The 23441-nt window shown below is 44.2% G+C and overlaps 1 protein-coding gene across 5 annotated transcripts in view; it reads right to left on the reverse strand.

Moving 5' to 3' along the window:
• inpp4b (inositol polyphosphate-4-phosphatase type II B) overlaps positions 1-23441 on the reverse strand; it is a gene marked incomplete at its 3' end in the record, with an annotated part of 210789 nt that overhangs the window by 51811 nt on the left and 135537 nt on the right. For all 5 annotated transcript variants that reach the window (XM_079499419.1, XM_079499418.1, XM_079499420.1 and 2 more), the window contains 3 exons: positions 22876-23006; positions 11662-11766; positions 2744-2852 (listed from right to left, as the gene is read on the reverse strand). In XM_079499419.1, the coding sequence (XP_079355545.1) occupies positions 2744-2852; positions 11662-11766; positions 22876-23006 (345 nt within the window). The remainder of the gene's footprint in view (positions 1-2743; positions 2853-11661; positions 11767-22875; positions 23007-23441) is intronic.

Genomic DNA, 23441 nt, shown 5'->3' on the forward strand with positions numbered 1-23441 from the left:
CGGCACTTTCAGGGCTACGCATCCAGTCACACTTTCAGTAAGATGCAAATTAATCCACAGAATAATGAGTGCTCCTCATTTGAAAGCAACACGTGCCTCGATTAGAAAAACTGTGCATCTGTGCTAATTTGATGCAAACCGCAGAGGAGGGAAAAAAATAAAGGAAGGGAGGGTATGGGCCAGTTGGTGTCTTTCTTTCTTTCTTTCTTTCTTTCTTTCTTTCTTTCTTTCTTTTTCTCTTTCTTTCTTTCTTTCTTTCTGTCAGTGAGTGACAAAACGTCTGGATTCCAGGTCAAACACGGTCGAGGGCTTGCCGCGGGCCCGCCGCCGGTGTATCCAGGCGGAAAATTGGAAAATTTAAGCTACAGTGAGTCATTAGCTAAATCAAACATGAAACAAAAAGCTCCATCTTTCCCCGGGGAAGACTTTTCCTCATGGTCTAATCTCTCATTCCAAAGGAGAAATGATTTCACTCCGGTAGACTCTTGAAAATATGCTGCTGCTTATCGCGGGGTGCATGCTAGCGCAGATAAAACTGACCATCTTCAGCAAATTCGCTTGTGCACTTTAGCGTAAAGAAGTTTAACTCTGTTTTATTTTGTTAATCAGCACAGACTCCCTCAACTAGTTTCCCATCATCATCCCTTATATAGCCTGAGCCTCATCCCCATCTCACTCTCTTAACCTCCACCCGCCACCCCTCTGTCTCCATCCTTCAATTCTCCTATACTTTATTCTTCTCCAAACTCTGCGTAACTAATTGGATCTGCCGTGAACTCTAATGACTTTGCATTTGGTGTTAGTGCCATGGGGGAAAAAATCACTCTTCATTTCCTCTGGCATCACTCAGAGTGGCCACATGCTGAACCCTGATGACTGTCCCAGGAACTGCTGATTGCAGATTGTAAGGGAGTCATTTGGACAAGTTGCCCCAGGAGGGGACATCAGCACAATAGATACATGTGCGTACAGTAGTACACAGTATATGAGCGTGTGCATGACACAGAGAGAGAGAGAGAGAGAGAGAGATAGAGAGGAACAGAGGGAGGTAAAGAGATTAAGGGAATTGAATATTGTGTGAATAATACAAACAGGGCTGTCTCCTATTCTCATGTACAGTATGTAGTTTCAGTTTGCATGGATGGACAGACAGACAGACAGACAGACATTATGGATGTTTTGATGTACAGTAGCCTACTGTATGTCCCACTGTGTCTGCAGCTGCACCTGTGCATGCTATGCATGCATTCATGACAATCCTCTATGTATCGTTGCATAATGTGTTTATGTGTAAAATATTCACAGTGGCCACTTCCTCTATTAATTTAACTCTGTGGCGTTTGTACTAATTAGACATGTCTATGCCATCAGCCAAATAGACTGACTATGCAGATACAAGCCCAATGCATATAGGCAGGTAATTCAATCTAACACACACAAATCCAATAAGGAAACACTCCCTGGGCATCAACGGAGACGACTCAGGGTTACTGTGGAAGGATCAGGACCTTGAGGCACAAAGCATATCTCAGGGATTGGAACTAGCAATTGGTAAAATGTTGAGAGACGACTGAGCAAAGTGGAGTGAAAATTTAACAAATTGGTGTTTGTTAAACCTTTGCCTGTACCAAAATGCAAGCTTTCCTCTTCAGAGTCAACAAAAATGTCTAAATCATCGCCTTTGTAATTGTATGCATCTGCCTCGTCCATGCCTAGGTCACACCACAGCAATTGGTTGCCACTCTGTCTCGCTGCAAAGCACCAGCAAAAAACGTTTAACTTGCCGTAACTCTTTCACAATGCTTTTGATGGCTTCACCTCCTACCACAGTGAGGTCACGCCTCACCAAAGACAATGTGTGGAACCATGCCACTTTCACATGTACTGTATTAACTCACATGCTGGTGATACCGTGGAGGAACATGATAGTGAATCCACCCCATCGGCCTGGCACTGCCAGGCTAGCAGGAGACAGCATTTCTGGGTTACATCTAGATATTCCTTAGCCTGGGGTCCACATATGCTTTCTATGGCATAGGCAGCTCCCGGCAGGAGAATCTAGACGCAGCTGCGCGACATGAGACTAATTAATTCGAGCGACAGAGAGAGAGAGAGGAGTGTGTGTGTATACATGTGTACGTGTGTACCGTACGTCAATTTAACAAAGGTGCAGTTGATCAGAAATCAGCAGAGAGTGACGTTTGCGCTATTCTATGCCGAATTGAAGTGGACTCGGCCCCAGACATTTTTTGTTTTCTGTTCTGTTCTGTTCTGTTCTGAGCACAGTATTTAACAGACTTTTATGCTAAACCAAGAGCGTTTCTGCAACATCTTGGGAAATGTCACCCGCTTTGTGACATAAAAAAGAAAGGAGGGAGAGCGGAATGAAATACCAACTCAACATAATCCCTCTTCTTCCTGACATGGTGCCTGTTGCCTCCAGTCAAATAGAGCTGTCTGCAGCAGTAGCAGCCGTCATGTTATAGCTCCAGATTGAGTTGAACCCAACTCAGCTGTAAGTAACTGCTCAGGGCCTCCGGAAAAATAAAGATCCATATGCCAGGACCAAATTTGTCTGTCACTTTAATTCCCTTGTCAATAACGGCACAAGCCCAATTCCACGTCAACAGAAACCCTACAGTTATAATAAACTGCCTGTCTATCCGTGTATACTGCAAACTTGGCCTCCTCCCGCGGTCTGGTAGGAGTATTTTGTGTGGGGTTTTTTTGTGTCTGTGTATACCTTTTCTTCTCTGCTCCGTATCTGCTCAGTAGTCGCTGTAGGCCGCCACACTTGAAGCCCTGGAAATGTGCGGCAGGTGCACCGACTGTGATGATGTCATAAAAGGCATCTGTGGAGATGAGGTAGAGAACAACTTGTAACTTACCCTACGTTTTAACAGCGGGCGAACAGCAGCGACTCTGGGCGATAAGAATCTCCTAGTGGGCGTTCCTGCTGTCATTACCGTATGTCCATACGGTAATGACAGCAGGCGCATTGGTGGTATGGTTCCGTGTGGAGGGTAAACAAAGCAACACATGAATTTGATTTGCTATCGCCGGACGATGACGTCCAAAAGATAAAATATTTTCATGTTTTTTTTTTTTTAATAATTTTTATCCCACGATTTTGTAACCTATTTTTTCACCCCTGTGTCAATTATCTAATGTGATCCTGGGCTCTACACACCCTCCGCCAACCTAGTCCCCATATATGGGAGACATGGGGAGAGCAACGGACTTGAACTCGTGCTTCCTTCATGCCTGGGTGTCCAAGTTGCTCCTTTACACCTGACAGAGGGGAGTTTCCCTGGTTGGACGTAGCGCGTGGAAGGAACACGTTATTCCAACCAGTTCCTTTCCCCTCCATCAGGCGCCCCGGCTGGCCAGGGGGAGGCAGTTTAGAGCCAGGATTACTGCATGTTTTTTGTGAGGGTACCTACCCTAGGGGACACGGGGAGAACATGCAAACTCCACACAGAAAGGACCTTTCGCCAACCCCGCCTCGGGTATGGGCACTGATGGCGCGGAGGAGGAAACACGCCGCCAGCACCCACAGCGTCCCGAGCGGGAATCGAACCCAGGACCTTCTAGCTGTGAGGCGACAGCACTACCAACTGTGCCACACAGCACTACCAACTGTGCCACACAGCACTACCAACTGTGCCGGGAAAAAAATCATGTTTTTCATGTTTTTGAACGACGTTCCTCCGCCCACTTTTTGACTATCGCCTCTTCGCCGGCTATCGGCAGTAGTTGCCGCCGGGTCCCATAGACAAATAACGCCAGGCATAGAAAATACGCCAGGCTGCCTGTCGCCCGCTGTTAAAACATACCGTTTCCTTCATAGTAAAAAAATCCTTTGAGTCTACACATCTATTCATTTGTACACTCTGAGAGTTACAAATGGGTACATTGAAGGGAAACTTCCCAGATTTTCAACCTAAATTGTTCTGATTGTGAGGACTGAGGAGCTCAATCATATCTTTGGCCGTTGTTGCTTAGTGCAGTGGTTCTCAAACCTTTTCATGCCAAGGACCCCCGGTGACCCTCTCCTCTCCCGGGGGTCACCGGGGTCAACTTCCTCCAGCGTAGAGACACCGCGTTGAAGACAAGGACACTAATCTGACAAAGTCTGTCCTTCACGTCGTTGTACCCGCCGAACAACCACAGCAACAACAGCAGCTTGGCGCCTTTTGGACGAGTCTTTGAGATGGACGCCAAAACACTTCAAACTCTGTGAAGAATGGAGTGGTCGGAGTGCCTCAAAAGGGGGCTCGTAATTGGTGCAGTACTTGGTGAGGTACTGGATCATGGCATGACGGCTTGTGACCGGCTTGATGTCCATGTTGGCGCGCCAGCACAGGAAGGCATCTGTCTTAATCAGGTAGTTATTCATCAGCGGATCATTTCGCGTTGACGACATCGCCATATATGGGAATGCCAATATATGGCCATAATATGACAGTCTCATGATAACCAGTGTGGTTGCTGCAACACTAGTCACACTTGCAAATTAACCAAGTTGGTCCAACACATGGATCTCCATACGTGGAGCTGACTATCATCACCTGGATCTCCATATGAAGATCACGACACTGACCTGGATAGCCATACATGGTTTGACATACTAGATCTGCATAATATGGAGCCGGCCAGCAACTCATCTGACCTCACATCTGACCTCACTGCTTCTCAACTCAGCTCTGTTGTTTCAGAACGACCTCACCCTTTAGGGCGAGGCTTCTCGCCTTCAGGGTGTCTTACTGGTATAAACACAAACAAACACAAACATTGAAGACAAAAGTGAGGACGCAAATTGTGATTGGCCGGAATGAGATGATGTATGATGATAAGAGCGCCCCTCACTTCACACGGGTGTTGATATCTCCTATACACAGGTTTAATGTTTGTCTTTAGTTCAATGTTTGTTTTGTAAACGCATTGACAATGAAGGGAAAATGTATGTCATAATGTGTCATTTACGTCATATTGTCTCTTTATTGTTAACGGCGTTTAATATTTGTGTTAAATCCCCATTACATCACCTAATCAACATGAGTTAGACTTTAATATATTAGCGTCCCTCACTTCACACAGATGTGTTAATAGCATTGATTTATATAAAAAGAAATCACACCTGTGTGAAGTGAGGGGCACTCTTGTCATCGTACATCATCCAATAAAAAGTGAATATACTTCTTCATGAATTAATTTGTCAACTTATAATAATAATAATAATAATAATAACATAATGTTATTATCTTTTAACCACGATACAATGTTTAAAAAAACTCTCCTTTCCCTATGATCATGTAAGATGACAACTGAATTTATGTGATATATATTATGCTATATAAGCGCTGAGCTTAATTAAATTGCTTCTACATATGACGTAAATTCTCCATTCATTGTCAATGGCATTTAATGTTTGACGTAAATTACGTAAATTCTCCATTCATTGTCAATGGCATTTAACCCATTTACCGCTACCATTATTTAATCCCTCCGCCGCGTCCTGCCAGGGTTTTATCGCGCGTAACACTTACTTTGAAGAGCCAAATATCCGTAATCGCATTTTACTATGATGCTTGTTCTCTCGGTCGGTGGTGGAAAAAGTGGACCGCGAGTATCACAGCGCCTGCTACAGGCCGTTGAAAACGCTTGTCTGGGACAAAGCGACCCCTCCAATGTCGCTTCTGGAGATACAGCCGTCTGAAAACAGAGGAGGCGATGTAAGTGGATGCGCGCGCATCTTCAAAATGGCCACGGCCATTGGCTCAGAAGCATAACAGAGCTAACGAACGGTAGCTATCGATACGATCGTATTAAAACATGCATTAAAGAATACATCGCTGTTAAAACGGCTTTTCCGGGTGTGGCACGGTACGCTATTCTACGTGTCTATGTTCCTGGCAGGCCTCGTGTTTTAATGTTTTACGTAAATTCTCCTTTCATTATCAATGGCAAATGTGACACGAGTTAATGACAAAAAGCTTTATCCCCTCAATAAAATAAAATCAAAAACCTAAAAAAATGTAGTTAGGTTTCCTCCCGACAAACTACAGTGTCTCATATACACTTATATAAAACAGTTTCCCACAAAAAAATAAGAGGCTATTGAAAGAGCCAAAATGGGTTTCAGATACTGTGCTGTAGCAACAAGCCAGGGAAATAAACTCAAGTGCACTTGACAATAGTTGGATCTTCTGTATGGGTCAGAACCACTTTTAAAAATTTGACAAAAGAAAATTGTCACATACTACTATAGGTAGGGGGTGTTCTCGCTCACACGCACACGCACACGCACACGCACACACACACACACACACACACACACACACACAATGCAGCCAGAGGTATAAAAATACACACAGAGTACATGCACCAGCCATACCAGTAGTAGATACTTAAAAGTGGTGCAGAACCATGCATATTCTATTGCATCTACTTTTAGAACCCCCCCTCCTTCCTGCCTGATTTATATTGCAGCCTTGTATATTGCTCCATTACCAAGGCCTCTCTCTCTCTCTCTCTCTCTCTCTCTCTCTCTCTCTCTCTCTGAGCAGCTGCCTTCTGGTCTTAATGTAGCGTTGCTCCCATGCTGAAGAGGAAGGACAGGCCAATGTCACAGCGGCTTCATTCCAATTTGCACACCGCCACGTACCGAAAGTAAATAAACACTTCACAGACGGCTGGCAAAGCACAGAGGTGCACATAACAGGTCTTGTTTTGAATGAGCAACGGATGAAGCTGACACTAATGTTAGAGGAAGAACAACTCAGGAGGAGAGGGACAGAGGTGTGGAGGAGTTGAGGGGAAGAGGGAGACACTGTGTGTTTGTGTGTATGCATTTCTGTGTGTGTGTGTGTGTGTGTGTGTGTGTGTGTGTGTGTGCGTGCGCGCATGCGTGTATGCACGTGTGTGTGTGTGTGTGTGTGTGTGTGTGTGTGTGTGTGTGTGTGTATGTTTTGCCATGAGCTTTTGGTCAGCTAATGACCACCCCGGGGGCGACGGTGGTATGCCACCACGCCACAGGAAGCGCTGTCTGAAGGGTCGTTGAAAGAACAACAACACAGGAATTAATAGCACAAGACAGCCCTAAGTGATACCGCAGGGAGACGGACAGCGATGTGGACTAACAACACCGCCATGCACCCCTAGTGACAGGGATTGGTTATGTGTTATTATTATTTCTGTCTGCGTATGAACAGTATACACAAAGTCTCAGTTTATCCATTTGTAACTCTGAGAGTGTATACACAATAATGTGCACAAGTTAAATCAACACGGGAATTTATAGTGCATAGGTTATTAATATGCGAGTGAGCGTGTAGTATCAGTGTGTATACCGATGTCCACCACATCCTGTGTTTAATTATCCCTGTGCCCAGGCAGCCATGCAGCCCCGCGCTCGCCACATGCTTTTTGGCCCCTGGAGTTCTCCAACTTCCAAGTCAACCCTTAATTGGTTTCACCCCTCCCCCGCAGAAGCAGCAACATTGAAATACAATGACAGCATCTCAGGACATCAATCACAAGGGCCAATTTGTGGCCCGATTTGCTTGGTCTCCACCATGCCTGGTCCTCCCAATCCACATACACACCCCCCCCCCCCCCCCCCCCCCCCCCACATCCCCATCCCCGTCCCCGTCCCCCCGTCTCAATGTATCGAACCGAGAACGAGGCAGTCAGGGTAGTGAGAGGGCCATTTCTCCCAGAGAGGAGAAATTGATTGTGGTGGTGAAGATAAGTCGGTATAATTCATACTTAACCCATCATGCAGCCCTGTTAAACACTGACAAAATATCCTTTTTACATGGCCCAAATGAGTGCTGAACAATATGTTCTTGGGGCCTGCTTTGCCAAGCCAGGCTTTTTAGCTTGGAAATGTTCCGCTGCCGTCACTGGAGAGGCTGAGAGTGGCCATTTCCAGAAGAATGAACATTTCGTCCGGCTCAAAGTGGTGTTTTATCTCCTCACTGGATGATGAATACACAAAAATGCTAATGAAAACAGTCATGGTTGAGGAGACAAAAAGCACAGGCACAGACGATGACTAATAATACACAAAATCGATGGGGGAATATTCACAGAGTATATTCACATTGGCTTGGTAAAGCCTGTAGACATAAAAAGAGTGCAACCATTGAACTGAATGAAACCCATGTGTCTAGAAATGATCATATATCAGAACAGCAGGGGGCATATTGCCAGCTGTCATGTTCCGCATTGCATTGTAGCATTTTGATGATGATATAATAATAATAATAATAATAATAATTATTATTATTATTATTATTATTTTCACTATCATCATTATTATTATTGTGACCGCAGTTTACTATGAAAACCTGCATCTTGCGTCCGTCAGTCACGCCTTGTGACACGCTCCATATGGAATTAATTCCATATGTTGATCTGACTGCATGAAACCCTGTACACTCAAGACACGCTCCATATATGGCCAGTACCAACACATTCCATATGTTGATCTGAGCCCCCATGCCAAGGCGCCAGCACTCGCCCAGCAGTCTGCCGTCACCCAGGCGGATGCGTGCACGAGACCTTGCTCTTTAGGGCGTCTTACTGGTAATAACAATATAGCTGCAAGCAGTGATAAGACGACTGAACTTGAGAGAAAGAAGATCATGTGATTGTGACAGGGTCGGTTTTGATTGGGAAAGGACTTGCACCTGCTTGATTGGGTGCAGAGAAAGGAAGCTTTGTAGTGGATAGGAAGTTGAGGTATGGTGAGAGATTTTGTTTGCTTGAGGTGAGGCTTGAACTGGCAACCTTCAGACTGACAAGGTAGACACTGTACCAATCAAGCCATGGCATCCACACTATTAAGTGCACAGGAAGAGTTTTTTCCTTTTTTCCCTTCTTTCTTATATAGCCATGCCTTATACAATATTAATTGGCTCATGGAGGCTTCATTTTTTCATGTACAAACTTCTCTTCAACTTGGATTTCAGATAATAGTCCATAGATTGTTTGTAGAACGTTTCACGCAAATTGCTCAAAAATCTCAGCAGAAAATCAGGTATGAGCATTTTTCAAACTGCTCAAAATGGCGGAAAATGACTAATCAAAGTGACAGATGTGTTCCGCATGAGTCAAGGCACATGTGTAAACAAGATCCACGTTGGCCAAACGAGGCATGAGTTATGCCTGTTCAAAGTTTTCATTTTCAAACGATTGCTATAGTGCCCCCCTTTGGCCAATTGGAGTAAGACTGGTTTCAGTGCTATTTGCATGACCCTCTACCATACTGTAAAGTTTCATAAACATGTGACTCTCATGTATTAGGGGCAGAAGAAGAATTTTCATAAAACTGCAATTTTCATTGGCTCATAAAAGCTTAATTTTTAATCTTAAAAACAAAAACGAGACACTATTTTTTAGATATTGGTCCAAAGTAGCATGTTTCGTGCATTTTGATGGAGGTCAAAGTCAGAAGTCAGACCCTATTGCAGACGGTTAAACGGTTCATGAGCTATGCCTGTTCAAAGTTTGCATTTTCAATTGAGTGCTATAGCGCCACCCTTTGGCCAATGGCCGCGGGCTTCGCGTCTTCACCGTTTGGTATAGCCCTCTACCATATTACCAAGAAGTCCCTTCGGGCCTGGTCCCTTAATAATAATTCTGCAATGTCTGAGGATCCAGAACAAAATGTGCACAAGATATAATAAAGCAACCGTGAATATGTACGTGTAGAGAATCTGCAAAGGTATCCAAAAATAGTTAATGTTTCGAATCTCAAAAAAAGAAGAAAGATGAGTGGCAGCATTCTGAAATACTATATAGTTCAGAGCTACGTACGCACCTTAGAAGAAATTAAAGTGAGGAAGGAGGCCAGAAAGTATATTGGCGTGCATATTGGCGTGCACAGAATGAGAATCAGCCACTGGAGGAGGAGAGGCGAGTCCCCTCTCTTCACTCCACCAATGCACGGCTGGCATCCTCGGACAAACGGCTGTTTGTGGAAATGTCACAGACATCAGATTAGATCGTTCTCAATGTCCTGCTATAGTGCCACAGCAGCCACGGTTGTGCAGGTTCATCATACACTCTTATATAGAGTTATTAATTTTGTTGAGATTGATGTACTGTAGGTCATTCGATGTGAGGGTGCGGAGTGCGGACTAACCGACACAAAATTGGAACTCCTAGATCGCCGCTCTCCACTCCACATTGGGCCTGGGGATATGCAGTGTTTGCTGGCTCCGCTGTCATGCTGCAGTGTGTCCATTGGTGGTGGTGCATGCTCAACCCACTTCTACACCTAGCCGTGCCTTGGGTTGGTTCCCACAGTATCAGTGGGCTTGCCATCACTTCCGGTACCTGACACACGGCCTCATCCTTCTCTCTCTGACATTGTCCATATATCAAGAGCCATTCGTAGCATTCTTATGTAGATGTCATCCAGTGCATTTTTCCTGCTGTATTATGAGTGTCATGTCTCAGCTCCGTACAGCAGTAGCCTACTGATTCTACTGTCTCTTGATTCCAATCTCAGATTTCCAAATATTTGTACACTCTGAGTTAAATGAACACTGAGGCTTTTACAGTGTAGTGATTAAGATAAATGTGGCCTAATAATATCAAACTAGGGATCCTTAAAATTAAAAAGGTTGAGAATCACTGATGTAGATAATTATAATTATAATAATTATGTGCACAAACCGGGGCAGACCAAAGCGCAGTTGGAGGAAACACATCGACTCACTGGCCTTGGAACGTCTCGGAATCCCCCAGGAGGAAGTCACTAATGTTGCTCTGGAGAGGGAAGTCTGGAGCACTCTGGTGGAGCTGTTGCCCCCGCGAGCCGACTACGGATAAGCGGTTGAAGATGGATGGATGGATGGATGTGCACCAACAGGGACAAAATTGGCAACTTGGCAATCTTTTACAAAATGCCTTAATGTCACAGTGAACCTTTATTGGGCCCAAACAAATCCTAACCACAATCACACCTCCAGTTCATATAGTTCAACAAAAATAATGTTTTTCTCACATGCAAGATCTCGTTTTTCTCTTCCTTCTCCTTCCTTTTCTTCTCCCTGTTCATATGGGAGTCAGGCAGTGCATGGTCACAGCAAAAAAGATGACTTGATCTACTTATTTCAACTGTCATCTCTGATGTCTTCAGCAGTGGAGATCCATGTCAATGCTTGTTTGCCTTCAACTTTCCATCAATCACAGAGCCGACACTTGAAATGGATCCCACTCGCAGCTAGTGCAGTTAACACTTAGCAGATATAATGCATCCTGACAGAGATAAGGATGTGAAAGGCTTGGAGACTGTGCTCAGACAGTTACAGCGGGGAGCAGAGCGGTAGGAAAGGAAAAGGCCTGTCCTTACTCTAGGGGCAAATGGAAGCGGCTTAATTAGACTACTGTCTATCTTTCCCTGTCCAAGATCATTCTAACCTTTCAGCCCCAGCTGGTGAAGGCCCTTGCTTGATGAGGTGAGAACAACTGTGGACAATTCGGCTTTTGGAAATGTCCATCATGTGAATGAACGTCACATATTAGCTGTTCATTCCTGAAATATGTGTCCATCAACATTCACACATCCCTGAACAAGACCCTACTGTATCTTCTCTGGATAAGGTTAAAAGGCTAAAATGTCAAATCAACATCGCAATATGATACCTGTTTTTCTGGGGCACGTCACTCTCATCCGCTGGGTGTGCAGGTTGATCGGAATGAATTGTAGGGACTTCTGGGTTTTACAACAGCTTGCTTTGAATGAAGGACCTGAGAAAATGCAAACACAAAACAGAAAGAAAATGTGTCACTGTGCTGTAAAACATAATTGCATCGTTAATAGAGTATACAAAGCAAGACGTTGCTGTGATGATGCTTCTAGTGAAAGCCTTACCATCTGGTCTAGCAACACTGTGGTCTTTCCATATACTGTGTTTTGGTGTGTTACTGTTTTGTCTTTGTTTATGTGCTAATTCAGTCAGATAACTCACGAATAGATTTAACCAATATTTATTATAGAATCAGAATACAAGTGTGCATATAATATATTATCTTGGCATTCGGCTCTGCTGCAATTTTCTCCCTGCTCGGCACAATTAAACACTATCATTAAATATAAAAAGCAGGGAGATAGTGATATACAATAATAATAATATAATGGCACTGGGGTGGTGGTGGGAGCAAACAGTGCGTAACAACAACCAGGAACCATATGCAAAAGGAAGGCAGGAAGAGCATACAGTCTAGGTGAGCTTAAATACCCCGCCCAATTGGTCAGCTGTGGGTCTTGCAAACACTTTATACACCCACATAGCATATTAACCCCTCGAATACATTTATGTCTCTTGAGCATAGCATGAATCCGCTCGAGTATACCTGACTGAACTAACTCTGCAAGCTACGTATCATTTGTGGAAAAGGGGGGAGATAGATACAGTATATGGAGAGAGCAAACGCACAGAGAGATGTAAAGAGAGTTTTGCTGAGAGTTTCACTGACAGCAAGTTTAGTAAATTGGTTTGATGTTTCAATCTTCTCTTTGATTTTCCAATGAAGAAAAAACACTCTTGCTGCCATTGAATGTGTTGAATGTGAATTGAATGTGAATGTGCTTGAATGTGAATTTTCTCACATGCGAAAAGGTAATACATAGCCCAATGGAAAACATGAAAATCTGTTTACAGGTGGGTCGTGGGTGACATTCTTTTTTGCATGCATCCTCCATCATTTTGTAGAATTGTAGAATTTGTAGAATTTGTTAGAAGAGAGAAGATTGAGGAAGAGTCAGAGCAGGACAGATAAGACAAAGAAAGAACACAGAATAGAAACAGGTTACATACAGATAATGTGTGTACTATAAAGCAGTGGTTCCCAAAGTGGGGTCCGGGGACCCCCAGGGGTCCTTGAGGGAGTTCCAGGAGGTCCCCAGCTAAATGATAGTTTGGAACCAAATGGACCCTTATGGGTCTGTAACTCTGAATGTAACGGGTCCATTTGGTCCATTTTGCTCTCAGAGTTAAATTAACATTGATTTTACAATATAAATTGAAGTCCCAGAGACAGAAATGCCATTAAATGGGGGTCTGTAGAATATGCATGTCAAACTGGGGGACCTTGAAATTAAAAGGGTTGAGAATCACTGCTAGAGCCGTAAAAATCTTCTCTTATGGGGGTCCCTGGCATATATCTTCAAAATGGTGATCTGCTGGCTAATAAATGTAAATTTGGGGGTCCTTGACATGAAAACGTTTTGGAACCACTGGTATAAAGTATAGAGGTATGCGCATGCATAAAGTGAGTGGCAAATCATGTGGCAAAGTGAGTTTAACATTGTTTGTCGTTTTTATGCAATCAGATTTGACTTTTCTGTTTGATGTATGGGATATGTCAAGGCCAGAAAGTAGTTTTTTTGACACTCAGTAGGCATTTCCGTATAACTTCCGGGTATGATGATGATGTCACGCGTATGCCCTCTATACAGCATAGGGAGACTAGAACGACTTGACTTGAAGGTACATGTAACACGATGAAATGTTTGTTATAGATTTGATATACAAATCTGAAATGCCCTCCCCCCTCATCATCCCATTTAGCATATCCATGCTGCAGACAGCAGCTTCAAAGAAGGCTGTAAGGCTTGAAATAGGGTTATGAGCTAATGTGCTAGAGGTATATATCTGACATACACAGTGTAGGAAAAGAGTGTATCCAAACAGCGACCCAAACTATCCAGCAATGTGCAGCATAATCCTCTAAGCATAGAATTTGATACCCCAACACGCACGCACGCACGCACGCACCTTGTTAAAAACGTCCAATTAAAAACTTTCCCCTTTAAACAAAATGGAATCTATTTGCAGCTTACCATAAATCTCAAAACCACACATTGACACCCCATGTTAGCGGCACAAATCTCAAATATGTAAATGAGGCTTGTGAGTCTCTCTGAAATGAGGGTTAAGCTTTTAAGAACAATAAACAACAAACAAACACACACAAAAAAAACACTCATGTTTGCAAAGAGGTAATTTGAGTAAACAGTAGGTGGTCAAAAAAAGGTATAGATAAATAGAAAAAATCTGTCCAAAAATTCAATTTCCTATAAATGTCCATGTCTGAACTAAAGCATTATGCCAGCCCATGTATCCATGGCAGGGTTCCTCAAAGTGGGTGGACTTGCGTCATGGCACCCTAAGGTAGAGTACTTACCACTTAGACCCTCTATACTTAGTACCTGTACTGTACTTGGTGCATTCATTTTCAGCCTACAGTACACCAATCTTAGCATGTACAGTAGATTGGCTATTTTTGGTGAATGTTCCCCCCAGAATAGGAATGCTGGGGTTTAAGTGGTTGGTTAAACACCAAGTATAAACGGTATTTTCATGTCTGTCCTAATGGAAACAAATATCTTTTGGGGAAAGATCTACATACATACGTTCCGATATAATGACAAAGGAAAGGTGCTATAAAGTAACAATGTAATTCAGGGGAGCCGAGGATGAAAAAGTTATTACACGGTGACCTGAGCTAAAAAACAACAAAATAATTGAGAACCACTGATCCATAACATTGCAGGGTGCATTAATTTGGTGTAATTGTGCAACTTTATGCTACTGTACCTTAATCCCAACATCCAACAATCCATTGTGTGCCAACACAATGCATTTGTGCTGCCAAGGAAAACAAATGCACTATTTCCACTAACATTTAGATGCATCTCCCATACTTAATTAAGTCATCAATGAAGAACATCTGTTCCTCAGTTCTGCACATTGGTATGACCTTCGACAAAGAAGATATAAAACGAGATAGAATATATAAAATGTGAAAAATAAGATGGATCCATCTTCATCACTTGAAAATAGAGATTATGTATACCGATTTGCGTGATGTTTGGACAAAATTTGTAGGAGTAATATATATTTTTTGGCAAAAAATCGGTCTCTTGGTGGTGCTAGAATAGTGCAATGTTAAAAGGGTGGCATTCGTTCCTCAGCATAGTGTAAATGTGTGTGCAAAGTTTCAAAGCAATCGGACGCTGCATTCATTTTTTTTTTTTTTAAATCAGTCCACTTAAATCAGTCCACACACACAGCAAACAGACTTGATCACATGACTATATACAGTAGTGATCATGTGTACCGATTTGCGTAACATTTGGATAACATCTGAAAGAGTAATATATAAAAAATATATTTTACATAAGTCTGGTGGCACTATTGGCCATATTCAGACCACAGCCATCTTGCCAGCAAGGTGCTAGGTGATACTTCCCATAGACAGCCCATTCATCCAAACAGAAAAGTCCTATCTAATTATATTAAACAACGTCAAAATCACCAACATTAATTGAGTTCAATTATGAAGTCTACGGTCTGTAAAGATCCTGGGCAATTTTTATTAGGGCTGCCATCCAAATTTGGGGTGCTAGATCCTAGAAGGGCTAAGCTACTTAATAAGCTTCTCTGTGTAGCTAGAAAATGCATTTTGTTTAATTGGATTGACGAAAAACCTCCATCAGTGACTCAGTGGTATAGAGAAATCTACAGAGTACTTCCAATGGAAAGGCTCAGTGCCAAATTAAAAGAGAGAGAAAATAACTTTATGAATATATGGCAACCGCTGATAGATTACTTGCCCAGGGATCTATCTACTGTGATTTACAAAGGAAGTGATTCATTGGATTGGAGAGCCCCAGCTGTACTCTTGCAATTTGCCTTCTGATGTGCCCATGTGTGTTGTGTATGTATATATGTGTATATATTTGTATTTATATATTTTCCCCTAATGAATAACTGACTGTATTGTGTATGTGCTGCTCGCCATTTTCTTTTGTTTGTTTGTTTTGTTTTGTTTCTGTGCTTTGTTTTTCTTGTAATTTATACCTTTCATTCATCTTTATGTGAAAAAAAAGAAAAGAAAAAATCACCAACATTGCAGCTGTGCGGAAAGCTTGAATTATCCTCTTTCAATCTGTGTGAGTGTTTGTTTCATAAAAATCCACTGTAGACATGTTATGAGCTACTTCCTTGCATGTAATTTTATTCTAAGTGTTGGAGTTTGGAAGCGCTCGTTGAATATCACTCAACGGCCCCTGTTTTGAATGTGCACATAATGCAGCAGGCAGCAGGAGGTTGCTTTACTGATAACGAGCGCTTCCATAAATTTAGAAAATAATCTGCTTTACAGATTGAAAGAGGATAATTCAAGCTTTCCCTACAGCTGCAATGTTGATGATTTTGACGTTGTTTAATAATTAGATAGGACTTTTCTGTTTGGATGAATGGGCTGTCTATGGGAAGTATCACCTAGGTATCACCTTGCTGGCAAGATGGCTGCGGTCTGAATATGGCCAATAAAAGGCAGATGTGAAAAATGCAGGGCAATGTTTTTTCCTTGGCCTCTAGGGATACCTAAAGTTTTACACAGATCGGTGCAGTTATAGGTAAAAACATGAATCGGCCTGTAATAGTGCCACCATGAGGCTGATTTGAAAATGTTCTTCCATGGCCCTCTGGGAATGTGCATGCAACATTTCACAGAAAACAGAGCACTCCTACAAACTTTGGAAGACAGGATGGAATATGAAAAATCTGAAAGATTTGCGACCGTACTGATGTTTGAACAAAATCTGTAGTAGTCAAAAAATGTGTTTTGCAAGAATTGTCCTCCTGGTGGCGCTACAACAGGCCCATGTGAAACTTTTGGGGTAGAGGTTCTGCTCTGGCATCCAGGGTGTGTGTGTGCACACAGTTTCACTGCGATCAAGCCAACAGTGCCGGAGATTAGCTGGTCACCGACTACGGACTGACGGACGGACAGGGTGCAAAACATAATTATAATACAATAAACAAACAATAAAAACACAGCAATGTCTAATCATGTGATTTACACTAGTGAGTTGTACTTTCATGTAAGCAACCATTCACAAAAAAGAAAAACATAACCCCTAACCTTAACCCCTAAAGCTAAATAAAGACTGTGCCATTGTTGCCTCATTGCTCCCAACATTGATAGCATGGCTAAGTATTCTGAGAAGTCTTTCTGTGTAAGGTGAAGCCATTCATAATAATGGCTATATTATAGTCAGGTGGGCTAAACTCAATGGGGGTTCGCCGTGGGCGGCAGTGCTCTGGGGACCTGGGCTAATCGAGTTTAGTGACCGCTGTGGCTTAGACGAATTAGCCATATGAAATCCCCATCTGTTTGTCCAGGTGGTATGTTGCTTGATGCCAGCGGTAGTGGCCAACAGCTGTCTAAAAGCAGACAGGGTTAGTATCTCTTCATCTCAGCTCTCTGGGGTTGTTTTCTTCGAAACCAAAAATGGAGTGAACAGACCAGTACAAATGTATGCTTGTACTGCTGCTATATTGAAATAGATGTAGGACAGATTAAATGTAGGAGGGTGTGGTAGACAAGGGAGGGACATCTCTAGCAAGATTCTCAACACCGCCACCATCGTGATGAACAGCTGGTCACCTTTTCAGCAACATTTGCTTGTTCTTAAATTCCGGAATAACAACCGATATGCTACAGTAAAACATTTTACCAACCATCTCACTGGACAAAGATGCCCGACGACAAGCTGAAGAAAACCAAACAAGACTACCAACGACAGCCAGCCACAAAGAAAATAAAAAAATAAAAAATAAAACCCAATACAATCAGTATACAGAGATATCAGAGATCCAACGTGAATGTGAGGGAGGGTATATGTTTCTTTTCCAGTGGATCAGAATAAGGCGTCTTGCCAGAAGAGTCACAAAAGCGACAAGATCTGATTGATATTTAGGCAGGGAGATGGTTTCAGGAAGAACACCAAATAAGGAAATAAGTAATAATAAGGGCAACTGTAATACCAACTGATAATATTTCTAATGTGATTAATCCGTTCTCAAATCTTCTATTAATGGCTAGGTGTGCTGTCATGCTCATTTCAGCACGGCTTGAGAGAGGGGGGCTCCAGTGGTTGGAAACCCCTGGGTTAACCATGGGGGGCCGGCATCGGTTTCCAGCACTAGTTTGAACTCGCCCATGAAAAGTTTGGGTACTTTCAGTCTATGTCCACACACAGTAATTGTGTGCACAGCTCTGATTAATATTATGATGTGACGGCAGAAATGCAGGGAGGAAGACAACATAGTGGAGACAGAAAAAGGCATTGATAGGATTACATCTTAAACCAGATATGAGCAACCGGGGCCTTAATCATTGTACCAGGCACACCTGGGCAGTTACAATTACCAGTGACTTGTCATCATTTTCGATGTCAGCACGGTAATAACCTGATGGAAATTGATCTCACAGCCTCCTCTGCCCATTTTTGTTATTGTTGTTGTTCTGATGATACTTGGATTTTCACAGCAGATTCGGCACCCGATCGGGCCAACGAACGGACTGTGTGTGTGTGTGTGTGTGTCGGAGTCAGTGTGTCTCATTAAAAATGGATAGAAGGGGAAACACAGCGGCTGTTGGACCTATAGCACGGACAGGGGATTCTGCCTCCACCTCTCCAGGGACAGGCTGTCCTCTTGCTGTTCTTATTCTTTCACATGCTCTCTCTATCTCCATCTCTCTCCCCCTCTCTCTCGATCTCTTTCCATCTCTCTTTGTCTCTTCCTTCATGTTTATTCATGCTCGGACGCCTCTCACTTGACACCCTAAGGTCTTTTCTCTTCCTTCGACTCCAAGCACACCTTTTATTATCACTTTATCGGATTTCGTTTCCTCATTGCACTTTGACTTAGAAGGATTTGGTGGCACTTTGACTTAGAATAATTTGGTGGCGCGACCATCCCTCTCTTAATCACGTCCATTGCGATGCTCACTTCTGTTGCTCTGCATGGGATAGCACAGCTCCCCCCACTTTAGTCACCGACACCAATTCCTGATTCACTGTGGATTCTAGTCTGTCGTCGTCACTGCTAACTCCTACAATTGGTGCTGTACGCTGTAGACAACCACGTGCCTCCTTCAATACACATGTTATCAAGGCTGCTTCTTTTCACCTGACAGTGAGGATGTAACGCATGCAGAGCTACACACAATTCTTCCTAGCTCCATTATATCCTTCTGAACTGCAGTGCATGACCAGCCAGTAGGAGGTGATAATGCAGTTACACCGCCCGGTTTCCCTCCCACGGTCAATTGTGTTTGCTCTAATGCCCAGCAGCCACCAGAGGATTTCAACCCCTATAGCATCTGCGATAGTGGGCAGGACCTTTACCCCTGCGGCACCTGAGGACCCCCTTAGTCCCATTTCATATCTTTGATAAAGTTCCCTAACACTTATCATCATCCATCTCTGCTGTCCTGTTCTCTATTAGCCCCTGCTCCCTAATGCAGTCCCGCTCACACTCCACTCTCCCCCTATCTCACACCTTTCTGTCCTGTTCTCTATTAGCCCCTGCTCCCTAATGCAGTCCCGCTCACACTCCACTCTCCCCCTATCTCACACCTTTCTTTTAATCTAATCAGGTATTAATAATTAATGCACGCCACCAGTCTGGCCTGCCCGGCTAACTCTGTCGCCTGTCAGCCCCATACAGTTAATGCATGGGGCTGTACTTATGGGGGGGCGGGGGGGAGGGGAGACTTGCGGTTGGGGGGGTTCGTAGGTGTCTAACGGCCAGCTTTATCAGCTGCACGAGGCATCTGGGCCACAAGAACAGGCTTGTCGAGAACCATCAAAGCCTTGTCCCCTGCTGATTTTCCCAGCCTCCTCCTGGGAATATCCAGCTTCCTCTCCCTGACTTCCTCTGCCTCCCCCCGGTGCAGAGCCAAGGGAGAGCGGGAGCCTTCGCCCTTGCCACCGCTGTTGCTGCTACTGACATCATCCCTCATCAGCCGGTCACAGGGGAAAGCAGCAGTGACAAATATCTCATTACGGGAGCTGAGGAAATCAGAGTAAAATCAATCACTTGCCATCAGGTTCCTGCAGCTGCGGGAAGCACAGGCTGGAATATATATCGACGTTGAGGGGGAGAGAGTGGGACATGAGAGAAGAGAGAGAGAGAGAGAGAGAGAGAGAGAGAGAGAGAGAGAGAGAGAGAGAGAGAGAGAGAGAATAGTGTTCTGCCCATGAGGGTATTTGATTTCGGTGTGCTTTTATTCCTAATAGTAATTCTATTAGCAGCAATTTATTGAGTCTGGTTGAGGTCTACAGAGCGATAATTTGATAGAGACACCTAACATCTGTCATTTGAAGTGTATATGTGCAAGTGTGTGTGTGTGTGTGTGTGTGTGTGTGTGTGTGTGTGTGTGTGTGTGTGTGTGTGTGTGTGTGTGTGTGCGTGTGTGTGTGTGTGTGTGTGCGTGAGAGAGAGAGAGAGAGAGAGAGAGAGAAAGGGACGGATTAACCCCCACAAGGGCCCCCATAGCGCGCATGCACTTGGAATTTTCGTGTTTTCCGTGATTTTATCAAAAAAAATTACCTCAATTTAAAGGAGAATTCCATGCATATAGAAGGCTTTCTTACCTTTATTTGTAGTTGTTACGTCCCCACCAAAGAGGTCCAGGTTTTATTTTGTGCAAAACAAGCATTATTGGCTATTTCCCCTAACATATAAGCCCTCAATGGGGGTTGGGTTATTGTGCTAATTCGCTTATTTCCATCAAAATAAGTAGTAAAGTGTGCCGCTTGGGATACTATTACATTATGAAGAGAGGATATATCCAAAAATTGATTTTTGAGCGATGGAAATAAGCGAATTAGCACAACACCCCAATGCCCCATTCAATTCAATGCAATTCAATTCAATTCATTGAGAGCTTATGGTAGGGGAAATAGCCAATAATGCGCTTTTGCACAAAATAACACCTGGACCTCTTTGGTGGGGACGTAACAACTACAAATAAAGGTAAGAAAGCCTGCTCCTTTAACAAAATCAATGGCCAATGAAGGTCCCCAGGAGCTCATTTCAGGGCCTCAAACCCAGTACAGAGCGGTCCAATTTCCCCGAAGGGCCCCCGAGAGCCAAGGGCCCCGGTCTGGGCCAAGGCTAATTTAGCCCTGGAGACAGTGTAAGGTAAGTCAAATTGCTAATTTGACTTACCTTACATACCATACACAACCACAAACATGTGCATGTGCACACCCACACGCACACACGCACCCACACGCACGCACGCACGCACGCACACACGCACGCACGCACGCACGCACGCATGCACACAAATTCATGCACATGTGCACACTCTCCCCTCTACTATGGGGGCAGATAAGAGATAGAAGCTTTCTCAAACTGAGGTTTAGCATCGACAAGAAACCTCCCCAGGGGCTCTCTTCCACTCAATGTCATTCTCTATTGCATATAACCACATTCCAGCACCACCTATCTATTATTTACAGGTTTAAGGCCACACATTAGCTCATATGTACAGAAAGGCAGACACAATTCAGTGCCCAAGCCCTTCTGACAGCCACCACTCTGAATGAAATACAGAAACCCTATTTAGATCTGCATAGCTAAGAAAGCTATTCTTTCTAATAGGTAGGATTTTGCCACTCCAAAATGAATTGGAATCACGGCTACCTGCATATCCTGCACTGTACTTTTCTTTTCTGTAACAAAACCGAGTGAAATGAGAAAAAAAAGAAAGGGGGGGGAAATAGATGTTGCAGCATCCATCCAAGGACAAAATGTGATGTGTTTTGACAGAAAAAGAAGAAAAGGATTTCCAGTAGGCCTATGATTTACATATACAGCTACATAACAGAACAATGAACAATCCAATCTCAACGATGCCTCGGGAGATGGGGTGAAAGCAAGGGCATTTGAAACATTCCGGCCATCTACATGTGTGAGAGCGTTTTGTACAACATGCATACATATGAGTGTGGGCAGGCATGTTACAGTAAAGGAGAATTCCGGCCTAGCGCTTTTCTTACAGCAATCTGATGTTATTATATCCAACAACCAAAACAAAAAACGGCAAAACAAAAAATTATAATGATCTATCTGCCGCACCCGGCAGCCGGCAAACACTAGAGTTCTCAACAGGCCAGAAAATGAAGACCCTACCTGTGCCCTAACTGGGCTGGCCCGAGGTCCCGCTTGGCCTTACTGAAGGCTCTACCTGTGCCCTAACTGGGCTGGCCCGAGGTCCCGCTTGGCCTTACTGAAGGCTCTACCTGTGCCCTAACTGGGCTGGCCCGAGGTCCCGCTTGGCCTTACTGAAGACCCTACCTGTGCCCTAACTGGGCTGGCCCGAGGTCCCTACCTGTGCCCTAACTGGGCTGGCCCGAGGTCCGAGAAAGGGCCTACCTGTGCCCTAACTGGGCTGGCCCGAGGTCCCGCTTGGCCTTAATGAAGACCCTACCTGTGCCCTAACTGGGCTGGCCCGAGGTCCCTACCTGTGCCCTAACTGGGCTGGCCCGAGGTCCGAGAAAGGGCCTACCTGTGCCCTAACTGGGCTGGCCCGAGGTCCGAGAAAGGGCCTACCTGTGCCCTAACTGGGCTGGCCCGAGGTCCCTATACCTGTGCCCTAACTGGGCTGGCCCGAGGTCCGAGAAAGGGCCTACCTGTGCCCTAACTGGGCTGGCCCGAGGTCCCTATACCTGTGCCCTAACTGGGCTGGCCCGAGGTCCGAGAAAGGGCCTACCTGTGCCCTAACTGGGCTGGCCCGAGGTCCGAGAAAGGGCCTACCTGTGCCCTAACTGGGCTGGCCCGAGGTCCCGCCTGGCCTTACAAATTAGCCCTACCCGGCCCGAAAACATAAAAAGGTTTTTAAAGCAGATTTGCTAGTTTTTTTGTTTGTTTTTCAATCTAGAGTTCCAGAGTAGTTCCAACGGATTGTGTGGCCCTGGTCTTTCCCTAGTGGGACTGATTGAGGGTAGCTACTGGGACGTACAGACGCACACGCATGCACACATACCGGTAATCTTGTCCAGCTCTGACAGAGTCTCCTCATAGGAGCTGATGACTCCTCCGTAACGAGAGATCACCTCCTTCCTCAGGTTATCCCAGTGGGGGGAGAGCTCACCCAAATCTCTCAGCTCCTCAACCCTGGAGAGAGAGAGAGAGAGAGAGAGAGAGAGAGAGAGAGAGAGAGAGAGAGAGAGAGAGAGAGAGATATATGGGAACATTTTAAAGAGATCATTTGAATTTGAGTAAAATAAACAGAAGGAGATAAACAGATGAATGTGAGGATGACACAGAAATTAACCAGAACATTGATGAGATCCATAGATTCACAAATCAATGTTTTTAAGGGAAATCCAAAAGGGGGCAGACAAAAGCAATCAAATGATGAATACCATCCCATAATGCTTAAGATGCTTCTTCCCACGTACAATCAGGTACATGAATGAACTGTCAAGAACGAGAAAGAACCAGGGCGAAGGAAAATGCTAACCCGCACTGCTCACCCGGGTGCCGTCTACATTCCGGCTGTCAACCATCTCTCGGGTGGTCACCAGACTATTCCCGGTTGTCACATAG

The sequence above is a fragment of the Electrona antarctica genome (assembly GCF_951216825.1).
Source record: "Electrona antarctica genome assembly, chromosome: 4".
Taxonomy (NCBI): Eukaryota; Metazoa; Chordata; class Actinopteri; order Myctophiformes; family Myctophidae; genus Electrona; species Electrona antarctica.